At 36.3% G+C, this 22954-nt stretch overlaps 1 protein-coding gene across 5 annotated transcripts; it reads right to left on the minus strand.

Moving 5' to 3' along the window:
- Positions 1 to 3982: 3982 nt before the first annotated feature.
- LOC114361949 (glutamyl aminopeptidase) lies at positions 3983 to 22046 on the minus strand. 5 transcript variants are annotated; one of them, XM_028317179.1, is made up of 20 exons: positions 21849 to 22046; positions 21658 to 21713; positions 20074 to 20274; positions 19232 to 19593; positions 16829 to 16964; positions 16227 to 16503; positions 15853 to 16023; positions 15565 to 15662; positions 15338 to 15472; positions 14740 to 14906; positions 14399 to 14542; positions 13972 to 14057; positions 13655 to 13785; positions 8085 to 8285; positions 7669 to 7745; positions 7335 to 7492; positions 6536 to 6665; positions 6088 to 6310; positions 4325 to 4508; positions 3983 to 4075 (listed from the first exon to the last, which is right to left on the minus strand). In XM_028317179.1, exons 3-19 carry the CDS (start codon positions 20269 to 20271, stop codon positions 4362 to 4364), a joined length of 2841 nt encoding a protein of 946 aa, XP_028172980.1. In that variant the 5' UTR covers positions 20272 to 20274; positions 21658 to 21713; positions 21849 to 22046; the 3' UTR covers positions 3983 to 4075; positions 4325 to 4361. The 5 variants fall into 5 exon arrangements, with proteins under 5 accessions (XP_028172980.1, XP_028172979.1, XP_028172982.1 ...); XM_028317178.1 differs by lacking the exon at positions 3983 to 4075 and having other exon boundaries at positions 4245 to 4508; XM_028317180.1 differs by lacking the exons at positions 3983 to 4075; positions 4325 to 4508; positions 6088 to 6310; ... (2 more) ...; positions 7669 to 7745; positions 8085 to 8285 and adding exons at positions 9888 to 10238; positions 11099 to 11321; positions 11500 to 11629; ... (1 more) ...; positions 12468 to 12544; positions 12893 to 13093.
- Positions 22047 to 22954: the final 908 nt, after the last annotated feature.

A 22954-nucleotide genomic window follows, 5' to 3' on the forward strand; every position in this document is an offset into this window, starting at 1 on the left:
TAATATGTATGAAGCTGCGCTCACCGAACTCTCTAGAAGGCTGTGAGAAGAACCAGCGTAAATTGACACTTCTGTCGAATTTATTAAGTTTGTTTTTTGAAGTGAAGCATTCACGAATTCATTAATTCACTGCAAGTACGAGTATCGCGGGAAAAACAAGTAATGTGATGGGAATATTTGGAGTAAACAAGGATAAAAAAGAACAATAAGCCGCTACATGAAGCTGCAGACACTACGGCCTCACAAATCTCGACGCAACAACAGTTGACTCACGCCCGTATTCACAAACGATGCTTGCTTAAGTGAAGTAGCAAATCGAACGCACAGCGTTGAATGGAGCTCTGTGATTGGTTTGTGTGTGTGTGTCACGCGCACTGTGAGACCTCATAGTAACGTTTGTTAATACGGGCGTCAGATTATTTTAGCACAGTGCGGATTGATGGATGGCTGGTCACATAAATAAATAGTCGCGAAATTAAAGTAAATATTTAGATTTAACGCAAATAATTATTATTTACTTTATTATTTCAATAAAATGCACTAAAATGTAGATTAAAATACTTTTAATAAAATATTATTAGACTTTTATAGCCTGACCAGGAACATAAAAACCCCGGCATAGAGGCGCCTCAATTGCATTTGATAGTGCAACACTGAGTACAGTCGTACCTGTGTTAAATTAATAGGCTAACTTTATGTATCAGGATTCAGGATTACGGGCTAATTTGATATTTTCATAAATTAACGAAAAAATATTATTATAGGTAACCTGGTTTAAATAAATTAAATAAAACCATCAATCGAGCTAGTAGGATTTATTTTATTATTCATCAATAATCAAATTCAGAACTTGAATATTCAACTACAATGTCTGCTCATGAACGCATCAAACTCGGTACTTCTTTCCCAATTTCATAAAATTCAACACTTAGAAAGTGACAAAAAACTTTAAAATAGGTAGTTGAAACCACAGCTAATTTTCATAGTGGACTGTACTATACGATAAACATGTCAGTCAATTTGACAACCTTTGTTGGAAACATTATTCAGTGAAAATATTGTCCGAACCCTTAGTATTTCTCTTCGACAAATACTTTAACACATTTTGAACCACTTTTCTTTCACGACTTTAAAAAGATTTTAGCAATTTAATTCACAAAATCAATTGCACACATTAAAATAAAGTTTGTTTACACTTTGACAGCAATAGACTGACATGCAAAGTGACAACTCAATGAAGTTTTCAGTTACTGTTGCCATTAAAAGAAATTAGTACCATTAGTTTTCCGCAACATGGCGAGGGTTTTTATGTTCCTGGTCGGGCTATACAATAGTATTAAATTCGTACATGATTCCATAACAATAATAACTTATTTAAATAACAATTAGGTAATACAACTTATGATTTCTATTTACAATATGATTCTATACATAATTTGGTTTAGTATACATTTTTATTCAGCCCGGGTCCAACTAGCAGCATTAAAAAGAATAAAAAAGAATTGCGACTTTTCCAGTTCAATTCAAGTTTATTTATTTATTTACTAGCTTTCCGCCCGCGGCTTCGCCCGCGTGGAATTTTGTCTGTCACAGAAAAACTTTATCGCGCGCGTCCCTGTTTCAAAAACCGGGATAAAAACTATCCTATGTTCTTTCCCGGGACTCAAACTATCTCTATGCCAAATTTCATCAAAATCGGTTGCGAGGTTTAAGCGGGAAAGCGTAACAGACAGACAGACAGACAGACAGACAGACAGACAGAGTTACTTTCGCATTTATAATATTAGTTGGGATTGGGATTTTGATAAGTTTATCTGGGACTATAACCCTTTACTGGTCTGGTTTGATTCGTGGTCAATGGCCGTAGATCCTGGATAGACAGGAGTAGAAGTGTTAGAATATAGATTTAAGAAGAGTCCGATAGTTCTCTAGGTTTTAACGGTAACGGTCCCTGTGCTACATAGAGTACGTTCTCTAATGTTACTATTCTCTCGTTTGAGCACATTGGGCAGTAGCATTGTGGGGAAACCTAGTGGTCTAGGCAGGATCCAGACTTTTAACAGAACATGTACTACACATAGTACATGCCCAATTTTTACTATGTATCATTGAGTACAGAGATTCCCACCTTAGGCAGTTCAATTTTTCACTGCAGACCCACGATACCGCGCCGGTCCTCGTTTGCCAACTTTACTCCCAGGGGTATCGTGGGTCTGAAGTGTAGTTCTTTAACGAGACCCACGATACCACCAGGGGTATCGCCAGGGGTATCGTGGGTCTGCAGTGCAATTTCACTTTTCAGGTTCACAACATCAGCCTATTCATTTTGTAGTAAAATAACCCTTACATCGAAATAAGATACCACAGTATTGATGGATGTGCTGTCGTCTGTACAAGATTTTAAATTTGGATAAATATTGAAAATTTAACTCATTGGAATTTTCTCATATTAGGGGCATGTACCTATCTACACTCGACAAATAAATCGACCCTCCCGCGACAAACACTTTCAATAGTATGCATCCCCACTTCCCACCAATATTGGCACCATTTAAAAGCCTAGTTCTAAACTTCATTTCATTAAAGGAAAGGTTTTTACCCCAAAAATGTGTCTGTAGAAGAATCCAGTCACTTCTTAAAAAATAGGTAGTTACGCTTGAGCTAACTTTTATGGCTATAAAACGAGAAGAGTTAAGTTGGGATTAATCGCTATCCATCTGTTAAATAGGACACGTGAGATCATTATTTGGTTTTATAACCATAAAAATTGGTTCAATTAGACCAATTTACTAATAAATACGAGTAGGTACTCGATACTTTTGATTCGAATCAATTTAGCGATACATAATCGGTATCGAAACAAAAATACTTGGTATCGAATCGAATCAGCAAAACAACCGAAAACGAGATGAAGTTTCTCTTTATTTATCAAATCCAGTAGTTTCTCTTAAAAGCAACCCATTTGCAGAATGGGATGACATGAAGTTGGTGTTTCCTTGTCTTTACAAGTATGCACAGCAATATTTAATTGTTGTTGCAACATCAGCTCCTAGCAAGTGCCTTTTTTCCAAAGCCGGTGCAACAATGACACCAACAAGGAACAAGTTACTGTTTTTGGGCAATCTTAATGCTGAAGAGGTTTTGTTTAAATTAATAATAAGCCTAATAAGCATTTATAATAAACTAGCTTTCCGCCCGCGGCTTCGCCCGCGTGGAATTTTGTCTGTCACAGAAAAACTTTATCGCGCGCGTCCCTGTTTCAAAAACCGGGATAAAAACTATCCTATGTTCTTTCCCGGGACTCAAACTATCTCTATGCCAAATTTCATCAAAATCGGTTGCGAGGTTTAAGCGGGAAAGCGTAACAGACAGACAGACAGACAGACAGACAGACAGACAGACAGAGTTACTTTCGCATTTATAATATTAGTTGGGATAAATAGTTATTTTCTTCTCAATTTTGTTTAAATTATTGTCCTTCAACGTACATTGATAGCACCCTCAAAATAATAAAACAAAATAAAAGTCCCAAAAAGTATCGATATCAGTAACTATCGATACTTTAGGAGTACTTATTTAAGTAGTATCGAAAAAAGATTTGAGTATTATCGAAATGAGTAGGTATCGATACTTAGGTGGTATCGGAACATCCCTACTAATTGATCCCAGAGGTGAGCCCAAAGTGAGGTCTTTTTTCAAGTCACATTTATGGTATATGTTAATCATTTATTAAGAAATGAAATGTGTTTTTTTAAAGATATTTATTGAGATTTTAAATAACACCAATATTGTTGGGGTACCATGATTGTGTCAGAAGAAAATCTTTAATGTTCGCGTCGCGGGCGGGTCGATTTATTTGATGCCGAGTGTATATGAGTAAAGCCTGGTCCGTGAGCACGTAGAATTTTGTCCAATGACCCCAAGCTACCCATCCTTATCGCTCGCGTGTAATTATATTTCTGTCGCGACTGTGCGACGGGCGCCCGCGCCCCACAGTGAGTGTGCGAGCGTGACAGCAGCAGGCTTTAGTCTTATTTTAAAAGGATGCCGATGATTTCAAAGGCACCCTGTATACCAGTCTTTCCCAAAGTGGGCGATAACGTCCCCTTGTGGGCGCTGCAGGCGTAAAGGGGGGCGGTAAGAGACCCAAAAAACTCGGGACGTTGTGTAGAGTTGTAGAGGCTTGGGAGGCGTCATCTACTAGGAGGACTCTTAGACACTGACTGAGCTCGACTTTTGACTACAAAAATGGGGGGCGCTAAAAAATAATTCATTCTCAAAGTGGGCAGTAGACTAAATAAGTTTGGGAACCGCTGCTGTATACAGTGAAAGGGTTAAGATGAGATCAAGTAAGTACCGCGCTAGGCCACGTGTTGTTCCAGCCAGGTGGCCACCGCGGCTTGGTGCGAGGCGGCCCACTTGATGTTGCCTTTGACGGTCTCTAACGCGCGACGTCTCGCCGCTTCGCCCGCGCCCGCTTCTGGGTACTGCTCGAAGAACGCCTCCATCTAGAACAAGAAAAAGATTATAATAATTATCATTTACGGGATTACTGCTACCATATACCTCAATTTTGAGTTTCCGATATTTCGGCACTGTTGCAAGCGCCATGGTCACGGAGTTACTGAGAAAACTTGCGGGTGAGATGTTATGGGCAGATTTATCGGTCTACCCTCTTTCGCAGTCTTTTATTACGATTGCCTCCTCCCGTACCACTGTTCACCAACTCACTATTTTCTCGCAACTGTTCTCGACACACAGCACTTACAGTATCCGAAATTAAGGTACATCCCGTAAATAATCCCGTAAATAATAATTATTATGTTAGTAACCATGAGAGTTTAAAACAAGAAAAATATTATTACATTAATTTTTTGGAAGTTTGTTGTTAATAGGACCTTTTACGCGCAAATATATTTTTAATGGAAATAATTACCTTTGAATGACGAAAATAAGTATTGAGAAGCAACGCTAAAAACCTCAAGTCACTATTGATTGTAACTCTTTTTTCAATTAATTTGCATGTTTATGTACTGGTCTGAGCTAAACGGTGAGCTAGAGGTTTTAGAATTTAATTACTGATGTCATCTCATGGCATATGTGTGCCATGCTTTAGGCTATTGGACGAATGTCCTACTAGTAGTACAAGTAAAGTACACTCACCTCTTTGGAGATAAACGAACTAGTGCTGCCAGGTATTAGGTTGCCCAAGTACCGAGTTAAGTTAAAGTTAAGAGTAAACCGCTCTGTTAGCTAGCTATTATAGTCTTTTTCACGTAAGATGATTCGTATGACGTTTCGAGTTTGAAAGTTATAGAGATGTCACATAACTAAACCATAGCGATTTATCAATCGATTTTTTTCTAAGAGTTAGTAAAACCTACTTTTAGAGAAAAATTTTGTATAGGTGTCATTTAACAAAAAAACATGTTTTTTTAATTACAAATATTTTTTATCAATTTTTTATTGATAATATTCAAATTCCATGGACTTCGTGTTCAAAAAAACGATTCCTAAAAAGTACTGGTTCTATTTCTTTAAATTAAAAACTTTTAATTTATTTTCAATGCGTTTATTAAAGTCAACAATCGAAAAATATAGTTGGTTTTTGTGATGTTTTTAATAACTAAGTATTCACTGCAATCGATTAATGAACCGCGGAAATAATCGATTTTGTTATACAACAAATACCCCAGCACTAAATCTATTCCGTTTCACACATTAAATAAAAAATATTTTTACATCGTATTTAATTAAAATATTATCAATAGACTCAGATTTTACTATATATAGTAAAATCTGAGTCTATTGATAATATTTATTGTCTTGAAATATATATATTTCAAGACAATAGTAGTTTTTTTTTTTTTATTATATTGCTAATAAAATACAAATATTTTTTCAAAAATATTCTGCAAATGTAGTATGCGTACTATGGATAACCTTGAAGTGTCATACGGATCATCTTAGGTGAAAAAGACTATAGTATCTAATGATTCATGTAATTCCTGAGGTGAATGAGCTAAGGGAGGCAGGAGGTAGGTGTGAACGAGCTTGTGTTGTTACATATTCTCTAAGATTACGTACCTCTTTAAGCCTAAGCTGCGAGTTAAACGAGCTAGTGATGCCAGGTATCAGATTTCCCAGGTACCGGCTGTTAAGTGTGAATCGGTCTACTAGCTCCGGCCAGCGCGAGCGAACTTCGTCCCACACTAGTGCAGTGCCAGACGGATTGGAGCTGATGTAATGCAGCACGTTTAGGAAGTCTTGACTGCGAATGTTCTTTTCATCCCAGGATAGATATAAGTACCTGGAAGAAGGTAGGTAGGCTTTATTTGAAAGAAAAAAAAACTACCGACGTTTATTTTGAAAGATTATTATTACGGTACAATTTTGAAAGATTATGTTGGGATTTTTATACAGTTTTAGAAATAACAAAATATTGCTGCGTCTGTTTTATTTGAATCTTCCGTACATTTCATTACTGTTTTTTTAGGCACTTAACTGCATCGTTTTTAGGGTTGAATGAACTTACTTTTTAAGGAGCTCGGGATCCCGCGGTCCTGCCAGCGCATTCCTTAGCTTAGTTTGTTCCTGCGCATCTTCTTCTTTCAGGTAAATCTGCCAAAGCTTATCCCATTCGGCCTGGCTAGAAGATTTCATACCTGTAGGGAAAACAAAAACATAAATTAGTGCAGTTACACCCGATTTGACGATTTTAGGCCATCCTACTAATATTATAAATGCGAAAGTTTGGATGTCTGAATGTTTGTTACTCTTTCACGCAAAAACTACTGAACGGATTTTGATGAAACTTTACAGTATTATTGTTTATAACCCAGAATAACATATAGGCTATAATTTATGACGATCTGTGACAAACGAAATTTTACGCGGGTGAAGCCGCGGGCAAAAGCTAGTCTGTAATAAATACGTCTTAAAGGTTTTTGAAGTTAGGTTAGCTATTCGAAATTAGGTTTTTCGAATAGTTAGGTTTTCGTAGTTAGTTTTCAGAAAGTTGTGTTTACAAAGTTAGGTCTTCGGCAAATTTTGTTTTTGGAGTGAGGTTTTCAAAAGTTATCTTATAGCAGTTCGGTTTTATGTCAATGTTTAAAGCCTGGCCCGTGAGCACGTAGAATCCCGTCCAATGACCCCAAGGTACCTATCCCTATCGCTCGTGCGTAATTATGTTGCTGTCGCGACTGTGCGACGGGCGCCCGCAGTGAGTGAGCGCGACAGCAACATTATTACGCGCGAGCGATAGGGATGGGTAGCTTGGGGTCATTGGACGGGATTCTACGTGCTCACGGGCCAGGCTTTAGTTGTCAACTCACCATAATAATAGACGAAGTCCCTAAGGTCAGGCTCTATGGTGGAAGCTTTGTCAGTCCCGTGGTTGTTCAGCCAGTCCAGGAATAGGGCCCTCACTTTATCCTCGGCTTCTGGCAATCGACACCTTGTGGCCAGGGATAGTATCCTCGTTCTTAATAATCTGAAAAAGATTTAAAGTTATGATTTTATGAACCAGTTCTACTAGAAATAAGAAGGAACAAAAATCCAGGTTGTTATAACATAATCTCATAACTGGCCATAGCCTATTATTTTAAACTAGAATTCAAAGATTATTATATGGTATATTTACATGATCTGAACAAATAGATTACTCACCCTTCAATTACACCAATTTTACTTCTTTCCCAACTCTGCTTCGCATACAAAGGACTCACAAGCTTTTGAGTATATTTCTGTGGGAGAAAAACTTTTGCACTATTTGACTTATTGAACAAATTAATAAACGCACGACACCACACCTATAATCGTTGTCTCGAACTAGAAATCTTAATAATTCTACGGGCGGGTCTACCAATATCCCCTGACGCAAGCCAAATTTGGAAATATAGAATTTCTTGCCTACCATACGCCCTACTGGAATCGAACTCGGAACTCCACGAATTGGGATCAGGGATTTCCTCGAAACTGATTAACTGATTCTTATCTGAAGTTTTTGCAAATAAAATGTTGGCTAACACATCCCTAATGTTACTTGATATTTCGAAGAACCTTTTGGTGTAATTCATTCCTACCTGCAGCTTATCATGCACCACAGTCCCCATCAGTTTATCAGCCAGTCTCGAGAAGACCGCCGAAGCAGTCTCCCAGGGCACGTAGTCTTCTTCCACCGACAGGTAGCCAGTCAGGTCGAGCGCTAGCCCGTACGGCGCTGCCTTAGTCTCGGCCAGCGCAAACACGTCGTCTAGCAAGTTGGAGCGGTCTGATATTGTTAGCTGGAAATATTGAAATTACTTCATTAAGGCGATTANCTGATAATACCTATTCAACAAAAAAATAATCGTTCAAATTGATTTATAATCGGCGGAGATTATATTGCGTATAAAAAAGTTCATCCCAAATTTTCCACCCTTGGGGGTTGTTTTTTCTATTATTAAATTTAAATGGGACCACCCTTGAGGTATTACCTATACGCCGAAAAAAGATTTGTTCAAATCGGTTCATAATTGGCGGAGTTATCGCGTAACAAACATAGAAAAAAAAACATACGGGTCGAATTGAGAACCTCCTCCTTTTTTGAAGTCGGTTGAAAATGGTGCTTGACTCTTGAGACAGGCTAAATTACACCATATTGTAAATGACATTGAGCATACATTTTTTTAAATACGTTCGCGAAGTAAAATTTCTGTACGTAGTACTTATTATTATTCTGTGCTATAACCCTTTACTGGTCTGGTTTGATTCGTGGTCAATGGCCGTAGATCCTGGATAGACAGGAGTAGAAGTGTTAGAATATAGATTTAAGAAGAGTCCGATAGTTCTCTAGGTGTTAACGGTAACGGTCCCTGTACTACATAGAGTACGTTCTATAATGTTACTATTCTCTCGTTTGAGCACATTGGGCAGTAGCATTGTGGAGAAACCTACTTGATAACGGTCCAATAATGGTCTAGGCAGGATCCAGACTTTTAACGGAACATGTACTACACATAGTACATGCCCAATTTTTACTATGTATCATTGAGTACAGAGATTCCCACCTTAGGCAGTTCAATTTTTTCAGGTTATTTTAAAAATATTTATATCGAGAGGCGACTCTTAACGCCAGAAAAATTTGTATAACTACAGGAGTGACTTTGAAATCTTTAACATCCTTTTAATATAAGACTTTACTCATGATATACATTATAGTGGATTCTCCAAATATGAGACAAATCCAATGACATTTTTTGTCGTTACTTTTACTATGTATTTGTATTAGTGTGCTCTTATAAACAGTTTAAAACTATTGAACAGTCAACAGCACATCAGCTTTTTCATTTTGTTGCAAAAAATAACCCTTATTACATCGAAATAAGATGCCACAGTATTGATGGATGTGCTGTCGTCTGTACAAGATTTTAAATATGGATAAATATTGAAAATTTAACTCATTGGAATTTTCTCATATTAAAGGCATGTACCTATCTACACTCGACATCAAATAAATCGACCCTCCCGCGACAAGCACTTTCAAATGTATGCATCCCCACTTCCCACCAATATTGGCACCATTTAAAAGCCTAGTTCTAAACTTCATTTCATTAAAGGAAAGGATTTTACGCCAAAAATGTGTCTGCAGAAGAATCCAGAGTCACTTCTTAAAAAAATAGGTAGTTACGCTTGAGCCAACTTGTATGGCTATAAAACTGTTAAGTTGGGATTAATCGCTATCCATCTTTTAAAGAGGACACGTGAGATCATTATTTAGTTTTATAACCATAAAAATTGGTCTAATTGATCCCAGGGGTGAGCCCAAAGTGAGGTCTTTTTCAAGTCACATTTATGGTATATGTTAAACATTTATTAAGAAATGAAATGTGTTTTTCTTTAAGGATATTTATTGGGCTTTCAAATAACACCAATATTGTTAGGGTACCATGATTGTGTCAGAAGAAAATCTTTAATGTTCGCGTCGCGGGCGGGTCGATTTATTTGATGCCGAGTGTATATGAGTAGTCTTATTTTAAAAGGATGCCAATGATTTCAAAGGCACCCTGTATACAGTGAAAGGGTTAAGATGAGATCAAGTAAGTACCGCGCTAGGCCACGTGTTGTTCCAGCCAGGCGGCCACCGCGGCTTGGTGCGAGGCGGCCCACTTGATGTTGCCTTTGACGGTCTCTAGCGCGCGACGTCTCGCCGCTTCGCCCGCGCCCGCTTCTGGGTACTGCTCGAAGAACGCCTCCATCTAGAACAAGAAAAAGATTATAATAATTATCATTTACGGGATTACTGCTACCATATACCTCAATTTTGAGTTTCCGATATTTCGGGACTGTTGCAAGCGCCATGGTCACGGAGTTACTGAGAAAACTTGCGGGTGAGATGTTATGGGCAGATTTATCGGTCTACCCTCTTTCGCAGTCTTTTATTACGAATGCCTCCTCCCGTACCACTGTTCACCAACTCACTATTTTCTCGCAACTGTTCTCGACACAGCACAAAGTATCCGAAAATAATAATTATTATGTTAGTAACCATGAGAGTTTAAAACAATTGAAAAAGATTGTTGTTACATTAATTTTTTGGAAGTTTGCTTTTAATAGGACCTTTTACGTGCAAATATATTTTTTAATGGTAATATATTTTTTAATGGAAACAACGCAAAAAAACTCAGGTCGGTATTAATAAAAGTATTGTAACTCTCCTTTAAATTAATTTGCATGTTTATGTACTGGTCTGAGCTAGACGGTAAGTTAGAGGTTTTAGAATTTAATTTCTGATGTCATCTCATAGCATATGTGTGCCATGCTTTAGGCTATTGGACGAATGTCCTACTAGTAGTACATTTAGTACAAGTAAAGTACACTCACCTCTTTAAGCCTAAGTTGCGAGTTAAACGAGCTAGTAATGCCAGGTATTAGGTTACCCTGGTACCGGCTGTTAAGAATAAATCATTCTACTTGTTACGGCCAGCGCGGACGGGATAAGATTCATTATATGATAGTATCTGAAGATTCACGTAATTCCTGAGGTAAATGAGCTAAAGGAGGCAGGAGGTAAGAGTGAACGAGCTTGTGTTATTACTTATTCTCTAAGATTACGTACCTCTTTAAGCCTAAGCTGCGAGTTAAACGAGCTAGTGATGCCAGGTATGAGATTTCCCAGGTACCGGCTGTTAAGAGTAAATCGGTCTACTAGCTCCGGCCAGCGCGAGCGAACTTCGTCCCACACTAGTGCCGTGCCAGACGGATTGGAGCTGATGTAATGCAGCACGTTTAGGAAGTCTTGACTGCGAATGTTCTTTTCATCCCAGGATAGATATAAGTACCTGGAAGAAGGTGAAGTTTGGGCTTTATTTGAAAGAAAAAAATACTACCGACGTTTATTAATAATAAGGATTTTTATACAGATTTAGAAATAACAAAATATTGCTGCGTCTGTTTTATTTGAATCTTCCGTACATTTCCGCACTTATTTGCATCGTTTTGAGGGTTGAATGAACTTACTTTTTAAGCAGCTCAGGATCCCGCGGTCCTGCCAGCGCATTCCTTAGCTTAGTTTGTTCCTGCGCATCTTCTTCCTTCAGGTAAATCTGCCAAAGCTTATCCCATTCGGCCTGGCTTGAAGATTTCATACCTGTAGGGAAAACAAAAACATAAATTAGTGCAGTTACACCCGATTTGACGATCCCAGGCCATTCGTAAATCCGTCTCGCCATTGGTGTGGTGAAAGGTTAGGTTTTTAAAGTTAGGTTAGCTTTTCGAAATCAGGTTTTCAAATAGTTGGGTTTTCGTAGTTAGTTTTCAGAAAGTTGTGTTTGCAAAGTTAGGTCTTCGGCAAATTTTGTTTTTGGAGTGAGGTTTTCAAAAGTTAACTTATAGCAGTTCGGTTTTATGTCAGTGTTTAAAGCCTGGTCCGTGAGCACGTAGAATCCCGTCCAATGACCCCAAGGTACCCATCCCTATCGCTCGCGCGTAATTATGTTGCTGTCGCGACTGTGCGACGGGCGCCCGCAGTGTGTGAGCGCGACAGCAACATTATTACGCGCGAGCGATAGGGATGGGTAGCTTGGGGTCATTGGACGGGATTCTACGTGCTCACGGGCCAGGCTTTAGTTGTCAACTCACCATAATAATAGACGAAGTCCCTAAGGTCAGGCTCTATGGTGGAAGCTTTGTCAGTCCCGTGGTTGTTCAGCCAGTCCAGGAATAGGGCCCTCACTTTATCCTCGGCTTCTGGCAATCGACACCTTGTGGCCAGGGATAGTATCCTTGTTCTTAATAATCTGAAAAAGGTTTAAAGTTCTGATTTAATGAACCAGTTCTACTAGAAATAAGAAGGATTAAAAATCCAGGTTGTTATAACATATTAACATAATAATATGGAATTCAAAGATTTTAATAAAGATAATATTTTTAAATGGAAATTCCGGGGTATATTCACTTAGACATTATTTACTAAATAGATAACTTACCCTTCAATTACACCAATTTTACTTCTTTCCCAACTCTGCTTCGTATACAAAGGACTCACAAGCTTTTGAATATATTTCTGTGGAAGAAAAACTATTTGAACTATTTGACTTATTGAACAAATTAATAAACGCACGACACGACACGGCACGACCTATAATCGTTATTTCGAACTAGAAATCTTAATAATTCTACGGGTGGGTCTACCAATACCCCTGACGCAAGCCAGATTAGGAAATATAGATTTCCTTACCTACCATACGCCCTACTGGAATCGAACTCGGGACTCCACGAATTGGGATCAGGGATTTCCTCGAAACTGATTAACTGATTCTTACTGAAGTTTTTGCAAATAAAATGTTGGCTAACACATCCCTAATGTTACTTGATATTTTTTCGGGAGCCTTTTGGTGTAATTCGTTCCTACCTGCAGCTTATCATGCACCACAGTCCCCATCAGTTTGTCAGCCAGCCTCGAGAAGACCGCCGAAGCAGTCTCCCAGGGCACGTAGTCTTCTTCCACCGACAGGTAGCCAGTCAGGTCCAGCGCTAGCCGGTACGGCACTGTTTTAGTCTCGGCCAGCGCAAACACGTCGTCTAGCAAGTTGGAGCGGTCTGATATTGTTAGCTGGAAATGTTGAAATCTTCATTAATGAGGGTTTTCGCGTATGAAAAATCCGCCAGATGGCAATACGTAGACGCAAGGTCCAAATGCTGCATGATTGGTTATTTTTGGTTATTTTTGATACGTCAAAATCCACCAATCACGCAGCAGTCAGACCCCACATCCACGTCCCGCCATCTGGCGGATCTTTCATACATAATATTTGGACAATGATTAGAAGTTGTTTCCTCATCAGCCAGATACTTTTGACAGTTCCAACTCCTTGCTCATCTTTTTAGGGTAGCTGCCTCTATGGGAGCATACGCTGACAAACTTTCAGCTTTTATAAAATGACGTAGGTCTGGCAGTCACTAGCTCTTAGAAAAGGCGCACACCGTTGATTTTCAGTTGGCCGATAGTTGTGCCCGATTTTAATTTGTATGAAGAATCGGCCAAATCGAGTCGGCGTAGTGTGCGCACTCCCATACATGCCCATACTTATCAACTGCCCGACTAAACTATCGGCCGACGAAAAATCAACGGTGTGCGCCTACTCTTAGTCTATAATCAATACAACAAGCTTACCTGTTCAGCTTTTAGTTTCAATTGTTCGATCAAGCTCTTCCACATGTCTAACGTATAGTTTACCCTGTAGTAGCCTACTTGGTTGTTGTTTATTTTCACCCAATTTTCATCTGCTTCGAGAATCATATCCACTGAAACAAAATAATACAGGGTATGTAATGATGGTAAATTGTTAAGTTATTCACTGCCTGGGTAATGGCCGTTTTCACCATCAATCCCTAATTTTAAGTGAACCTTATGAAAACAAAATTCCTGTTATGTGTTACCATAGGGGTCACTGAAAAGTTATGTATTGATGGTAATTGGTCATTAGTTACCTTTTTGGACGCCGTTTGGGAACCACAGAATATCTTTTTTCGGTCCCTTGTTTGTTGTATAGGTGATTGGAATGAACCAACGGTAGCTGAAATATACAACCGTCATTAGCTTGCATACAGTTAATAAAAAAATATTACAATAATCGCCAGCACATGAAAATATTTTTTGATGGAAAATAGTACTTAGTACCACTGCATAAGATACCAGTGTTTAGCTTGATGTGCCATCGTTCATACTTTAACAAATAAATAACTAACGGCCGCCCACGACTTCGTACGCGTGGATTCCGTTTAACTCCTTAGGGGTTGAAGTTTGGAAAATCCCGTCTTAGTGAGCACCCTACGTTCTAAACGCGGATTTTTTTTTAGTCGAAAGGAGGTGCGTCTCAAATAAGTTAGGGAACCTCTGATACAGATAAATACTCACTCGAACTCCGAGTCATTTGGATACACAGCTTCGGGATCAAGTAGGAAACGACGTTGGGTAAGAACGTATGTGTTTGGTTTCTCGCCTCTGCTTACGGTGACTAGCGGATATCCCATTTGTTTGGTCCATGTATCCATTACGTAACTGAAAAATAAAAGTAAAGAAAAAAATCCAGTTCAGGCGTATTTTTCGACTCAATCTATTTATTAGTTCACCAAAAAAAAACTAATCAGTTAGTGTGGAATCAGTTTCAAAAGCTCCTTTGATTCCTCCTATGTTAAGCAGTAGACCTATTCGTATTTAATCTTTTCGTAGATCAAGTAAATACAAAATAAACTTACTTAATATCCAACTCAGGGTGTTCCTGTTTGCTATAGGGCTCCAAAGACGACAGCAAATCTTGGGTCACTGTGTTGCCAAATTTGTATTTCTGCAGGTAGTCAGACACTCCTTTGCGGAAATTCTCTTCACCTATAAAGCCTTCCAGCATACGGAGAACTGAGGATCCCTTGAAAAAAGAAATAGCTAGTAGAATATAGGGAATATTGGATAATTTGCATAAGGGCTGATTTTTCAATCGTCGGATAACTTTTATCTGAAGAATAAGTTTGGCACATTGACATTTTCAGTATGGGAAATATGTCAAAATGACAAGTTTATTCTTCAGTTAAAAGTTATCCGACGATTGAAAAATCGGCCCTTAACCTAATGAATCGTTTTAATAGGAGGGAAAATGCTACCGTTTTGTATGAACTCGCAAAATCTTGTTCATATGAAACAACTGAATTGTGGCGTCAGACATTATGAACATTAAAATAGGCCTTAGGATTAGGGGTACAACATGTTCAACTGAAATTGTAGTATAACAAGTTGGACATAAAACACTGTTACTAACATTAAGTTAGTAGGCGGTCTTAGAGAGCTTGCGAAATTACTAACCTTGTTGTAAGATATAGCATCAAATATGGCTGTAATCTGGTCCGGTGTGGACACAGTCTGGACAATGGGATGGCTTGAGAGCTTAGCATCGGTCACCAGCACAGAATGTAATGTTTTCGTCAAGAACTGGTCTAACTGAAATAGAAATAAGTCCACGTATTAACAAAAGAAGACTACAATAATATAAATTTTAATTCACTTTTAATTGATGAGAATAATGGGCTTACCATCGTCCACGATGGCTCAATAGCATTCAAGGCTTTTACTTGCATGTAGGACGCAAAGCCTTCATTTAGCCATAGGTCGTCCCACCATTTCATAGTCACTACAAGAAATAAATGGGCAGAGTTAGTTTTTCATAGTTTGAATTCAATTTATTTTCAATTTCACGTTATTAAATTGTTACCAGTTATCAGTGTCATGGTTTCGTTGCTATTCGTGGCAGCAACAAGTAGCCTACTTGACACTTTACTCAGAGATAATGAACGAGGTCTTTAAAATTTTAAAAAGCATACCTAAGTTACCAAACCACATATGAGCTAGTTCATGAGCGATTGTATTAGCTACACTGATCTTGTTTTTAGATGACGCTGTACTGTCATCCACCAGGAAAGACGTTTCCCTGTAAGTGATCAGTCCCCAATGCTCTGTGGCACCAGACACATAGTCTGGGATCGCAATCATATCTGAAACAAAATTCTATTTAAGTTGGTCACATAAAAATATGTAGGTACATGTATAATGTCATTTTTAAAAGTAGGTTCTTATTTACTTTAAGAATAGTATAAGAATAAGAATAAGAATAAAATTTCCAGAAAAGTGCCCTTTAGTTACACTAAACTCATGATTCACGACTTATCAATATACATGTAATTAAGGATTTCTATACCTAATTTGGGAAGAGGGAAGGGCACTTCGTAGTACTTCACATAAAATTCCGTTGCTCTCCTGCCAATATCTTGGGCAAAATCAATCTTATGCATCTGATTCTTTTGCGCAAAGGATCTAAGAATAAAGTTCTTTCCAATCCCGTTGGCGTTTATTTCATTCTCCTTGTAATCAAAGTCACACACAACGAAACAAGCCAAATAAGTTGACATTGGGACGCTTGTTGCAAAAGTAACCAGTTCTGATTTGCCATCTTCAGTAGGCGATTTAGATATTTCCTGGAAGGAAAAACCATAACAATATTAATTTAATCAATTAATAATACCATCATAGGACCATTAGAGAGAACACTTATTATTAGGTCAGTTTTCAAGGATTAAAAAAGGACTCTCTTAGGATGCTCAGTCACATCATTGGTAATTATATTTAATGATTGATTTTCCTATTTAATATTGTTTATTATTTATTTAACTACTCAAAATGTATTTTCTTAAATCATGACAAATTACAATTCTTAGAAGCTCAAGAATTAGAAGGGCTTGTAATTCAGATTCTTAGATTTCTAAAGTTGTATGGAACTCTAAATAAATATAATTTACTTACATTCATGTTAGACAAAGCTATGTATGACTTTGGCTTCACTAAAGAAATGTCGTATGTGGCTTTGAAATCAGGCTCATCAAAGCATGGAAAAGCTTGTCGAGCGTATGTTGGCTGAAACTTGCTGGCCACCATGGTTCTGAAACAAAAAAATAAGTACCTAAGTAAAAAAGTTGTCTACCCAATAGTCATTGTGTTATAGTAAACTATATTGAAATGATTATTTATGTAGGTACCTATTATCCTGCAATCTTGATGAATAAAATCCAACAATATTCCTAGTAAGGCTACCATTAAAATCAATGACCATTTTGTAACTTCCCGGCACAATAACATTATCAAAATGTATCAGCAGCTGTTCAATTTGCTTCACTTCTAGAAACTTGGACACCTGAATTTCTTCTTCGCCTTTAAACACTTTCACAGAAGTTATATCTAAAAAGTTTGTGTGTAGAGTGATGTAGCTCTTTTCTTGTTTGACGGTTACATCAATTTTCACTGTTCCTTGAAATAATCCCGTGTCCATATTAGGGTGCAGAGAGAGGTCATAATGAACGGGTCGTACTAGAGAAGTCAATCTCTCATATAATTTGTATTTTGTGGATGTTTCCATCGTTGTAACAGAGGAACTATAGAGCCGGCAAAATTGCTTCACAATGCCTGTAGTTCTCGGTAAAAAACGAGAGAATTTCGAAATCTTGAAAGATGTCATAAAATGCTTTTAACTAAATAACACAAAACACAACAAATTTAAATTTAGGGATTTATCATTTATTCCCTACAAAATCAAACAAAATGAAAGCAATATTGCATCAAAATGACAGTTTTGATAAAAAAAAAGAGAAGATATCTCAACTAGCCAAAGTACTGCACAGTACAGTACTAGCATGAGGTAGCGCCCTCTTTATTTCTTGACAAAAACTAATTTTATTTAGGAGTGTGTTTCTTGCATATTGCTGAATTAATTAGAAATCAACTTAAACATGTGATGTTGTAGGGATGTGAAAAAGTATTAAAATCTTCATTTTTGAGGTTTAAGTACCTGTATTTGATGTACCTGTCAGAATATTAGAGAAAGTTTATGAAGCTGATTTTACATACTAGATTTGCTTTTTGCGCGCAAGTTTTGTAAGAAATTGCAATCTAGTATGTAAAATCATCAAACTTCTAATGCTCGTAACTCAATTCAGACTGAGTTTAGAGGTACATGTAATAGTAAGTTTGGTTTATTACATTTGTAATCAAAAAACAAGGTTTGGTCGATGGCCGCGCGAAAAATCAATAATTATGACGTTTTACTTTATCATTCGAGAAACTTATTATACAATGTTTTCTCAGTTATTATAAGTTCAAATTTTAATATAGATGGCGCTTATTTTTATTTCAAGCATTTGACTCTTTGATTTAACGTCATTTATATTTTATGTCATTGTTTTTATTTTAACGTTTAAAGTATTATAGTATACAGATAAAATAAAGACGAAGATAATAAAATAAAGATTCATGCGCATCAAGTCGGCTGATGACCAGACCTGACATTCGGATTGTATCATTGAAGTTCGGGTCTTTTTAACTTATATAATAGTATTATCTCTCTGTATTTTAATATTCATTTTACTTCCCCTTTACTAATTAAGGTTACACGCGAGTTAAACACTTGTTTCAGTGACGTTTTTTATTGAAATGCAATTTTAAACTACAGTTTGACGCGTCTGTACAATGTTCGTCACATTTTGTATAAACGGGGGAATATTAATAATCTTAAAAACAAAAAAACTGCACATAGTCGGCAGTAACCTTAAATCCTTTAATGCAACAACCTTGAAGATTAAAACGTTAAAATAGCCAGATGTAATGTTCTGTCAAAATACTTTAAAAAAGTTTAGGCGGGAAGAAGTTATTTTTTTATTCTAAAACACTACTCTCATTTATACTTATACAAAGCATTTTAAATAATAATGTTTTATCTAGGCATAGGTAAATAGAGAAGAACAGAAGATTACTACTTACTACGTGCCGTTAATTGTTGTTAGTTCACAAGACTTGACACCGATGCTTATAATCTCTCGAGGAAATTGTCAGGTTCAATTTTATTACAAGGTAAGGTCCTACCTTATTTTTAATAAAAAAATATTTTATTTTAATTTACAGTTACAAAGCTAGTTAGTACCTAGGTAGGTACTGCGTAGGTACGCAGTTGTGGAAAATAAGTAAGTAATATTGTATCTTTGTCCCCGAAGAAATTAAACACGTTTGTTTATAAATTCAGTACCTGTTTTACATTGCTGCATTGGCAACTCCAGTCAATGATTTCACCCTGTACTATAGTAGATAGACCCTTTCAACAGTTGATATAGACTAATAATTAAGTAGGCAAGTTTAAAAAAATGCTAGGTAGGTACTTACTTTCCATTTTTCAGAGTACTCGAGTAAAACCCAATGAATCCTTTATCCAATCGCCCGCTAAATTCTATTTTTAGCGCATAGCTACCTTTCTGGATTTCGTCTTGTAAATTGACAACTAAAAATTCTCTTTTTCCTGGAACTATGTGAATGGCATCTATTGATATTTTATCTTTGCGCTTTTTTGTGAGAGATGTTGTCGTGATATTTAATTTGTTTGAATGGAGCGTTATGCTCTTTGTAGGATTTGTTACTTGGAGAGAAATTTCCACGACACCGTGAAACGTTTTGTTCGTCATGTCGGGTTGAAGGAGCAATTTGTAGCTTCTCGGAATCGTGTGTCTTGGCAGTCTGTAGTAAGCGCTCTGAAATGGAGAAATTGTATATAATTACAATAGACTGACATTAACAATATAATTTGTATCTATTATGTAGGTAAGTATCATCTAGTTTTTTCAGTGTGTAAGTAAAGTATTCAAAATTTTACTTATTACAATTTTATTTTTATTTTATTTCAAAGAATAATATAAAGCAATTATTGTAGGTTACTTACTTATAATATAATTATTTATTATAATTTATTATAATATATTAATACTTTTAGTAGGTTTAATTTAGTGTTGAATTATGATAAGTACGTAGGTAGGTACTAAGCGCCTATTAATTTGAAATATTATGTTTTCTGCAGTAGTTGAAATAAAAAATTTGTAAATAAATATCGAAATGAAATAATGAATTTTTAAATAGGTAAACAAAGTAATATTAACTAAGCATTATTGAATTTTAAATAAAACAGCTCGAAACAAATTAAGTTGAAGTGCATGAGATGTTTTTAATAGCCTTACCTTATTTGAAACGAGATCATCTTCCTTCCTTTCATTATTAAAATTTTTTTGAGTGTAAGGCGATCCCTCCAATGGACACGCCGATGCGTGCTTAATTCTGCTAGAAAGTACCACAGTTGATACAAGGAAACAGACCGTGGTAATAAGTAGAAATATCACCAATTTGTTGTCATTGGTCCATTGAAGAAATTTGGACATGTTCTGGGGAAATAATAACGTAATTTATAAACGACTCTTAGTCAGTCTGATATTTTCATATTGGTAAAAGGTTTCTTTAATTTCAATAAATATGATGAGATCAGTAATTCATACATACCTTAATAACAATGGGGAGGTAAAATAAAATAAAGTAAGTATTTCTAATGACTTAAAATGCATCATTCGCGTTCGCAAACACAAGTTAATAAATAAAAATAATAAATCTGTAATGTCAAGGACGTCAAGGTGTTTTTTAATAATATTCACATTGATTATTATTCATATTGATATACAGGGTGTTAGGTAAATGGGTAGGTATATGAGCCGACACTAGCCCATGTTAACATATGCATAATAATAAATGATATGGTAAAGTCAGAAAATTGATATCATCATTTTAATTATTTTAATTTTCATACAAATCTGATTTTATATTTCTTTTTGTATGAACATTAAAAAAATTAAAATGATGATATCTAATTTCTAACTTCACCATACCATTTATATGCGTATGTTAACATGGGCTAGTGTCGGCTCATATACCCATTTACCTAACACCCTGTAGAATGGTCGATAGCGATGGGTTTTACCTACTTAAGTATTTTCCTTAATATTTCTTCTTCTTTTATTTATTTTGGCCACGACTTGGTTTTGAGAACCATGATTTCGCCAATGTCACGTAATCAGCTTAGACAAAGTTTACAGGGTTTATAAAATTCAAAAATGTTTAGGTCCTTATCATTATTTTAGTCTTCTATCAAAATATTGTCATACGTACTCTAAGTAGGCTATTAAGGTATTCTGTGACATTGATACACTTTCCCTGGCCCAAATTACGTAACGCATTCAAATTATTATCTATCAAACAACGATTCATTGTGCGTACAGTCCACGCCAATCGAAATTGGCAATCTTGCAAACAAATAGTCGAATCGAATCGTCTGTGTTTCTAGTGACGAGAATAACTAAACGATGGCAAAATCGAATTATGCGGAAATCTCTGAGGCAGTTTGATAGCAGTTTCAGTTTTATCTTAGTAATTCTATAAACAAGATTACCAAAATCTCTTCAAGTGAAAGTCATCATCAATTTAAATAACGTACCTAACTAAGTATCATTAATTATCTTACGAAACTTAGCCTGAGTTGCACCATATTACTTTAATTTTGACAAACGTCAAAAATGTCTTAGACTGCTCAACAGAAAAAGTTAGAAAACTTTTACTTTACTCCTTAGAAAAAGCGCCGGTTAATGTTAATGTTACAGTTAAAATACGGTGATGCAACTTCGCCTTAGTCGTACATTTATCTATGTATGTAGGTATGTATTATGAAGCATAAAATTAATTTAAAAAACTATAGGTACATAGAAAATTAATTTACTTACGTATAACTGATCTATAATTCAAATCACATAACTTTCCTTGAAGTTACGACGGAATACTGTAAGTAAACAATTTAGGTTTCAACAACGTTTCCATAGAATTCTTGAGCGTGTTATTTTGTTTCTTAGCAACAAATTAGGTAATAAATAAGTAGTGTTGTTTGTCTGTAGATGTAGTAAAAGATTTCACTGACCTTCTAATTTCACTTAGCACTGTTACTTCATCACGTAGGCAATCTAATGTTAATTAATGATTTAATTCAACACTTTGTACGTGGAATGCCTTAACATAAACGTCGCGTAGAAATCACAACAAGTGAATGCGAATTTTAATGTTTACCCATTAGTTCTAGTAATAAACGGTTTGTGTTGGCTCCGTCAGGCGCGATTGAGTGACATAATGGTGACCACGGTTTAGTGGGGTTACCCCCACTTTGTTTTTATTGCGTTAAAATGTAAATTGCGTCTAGTTTTTATTCTCGTACTAAACGGCTACCACAACGGCTACAGTCCTTTTTTGATAGGCAATTAGTGTTGCTGCAGTTACAGCAATCAACACAGGTTGCGATTGTGGGTTCGATCCCGCTGGGGACATGTCACAATAAGAAAAAAATCGATTTATTTTAAATTGATATTTAGAGATAACTCTGGAACAAAAGATTAAAAAAACTATGCTAAGAATAAGCTTTTATTTGTGGAGTCACATTGTTTTAAATTCACAAAGTAAAATATCATTTTCATGCCAGTCAGAGCATAATATTCATATCTCTGAATCCTACTTACCTTCTACCACAGATAATATAATACTAGTCTTCTACGAAACTTGGTGAGCAATATTCGTTCTCAAAATTCGCAATAGATCCGAATAACATTTCAGTTCCTCAATCTCACTTCGGTGGTTTCACTTCACGCTCTAATAATTTTATTTTGTCAACCAGGAGACGACTCCACACCATGTGAATAAAATTATAGTTTAATAGGTTTTTTTATTTAATAATAGGAAATTATTGTGGAAAAATAGTAATTTAAATATGGTTTTTAAATGAGGCATAGATTTTGCTTCATTCTGGACGAAATTAATACACCCTACTACTACTTACAGCAGATTTTATCCTAATCTTTTCTCGAGGGACCACTTTTAATTTCATTTGAAGGAGTTAGGAATAAGAAAATTAAATAGGTAACTGAAAATATTATGTTTTATCAGATATTACAAGCGTCACACTCTTTTCTTTATTATGCCTGGTGATTTTTTGCTTCTCAAGTATGTAAAATAAAATTATTACTTTTACTGTCTACA

The sequence above is a fragment of the Ostrinia furnacalis genome, unplaced genomic scaffold (assembly GCF_004193835.3).
Source record: "Ostrinia furnacalis isolate ACB-3 unplaced genomic scaffold, ASM419383v2 OfSCF6075, whole genome shotgun sequence".
Classification (NCBI taxonomy): Eukaryota; Metazoa; Arthropoda; class Insecta; order Lepidoptera; family Crambidae; genus Ostrinia; species Ostrinia furnacalis.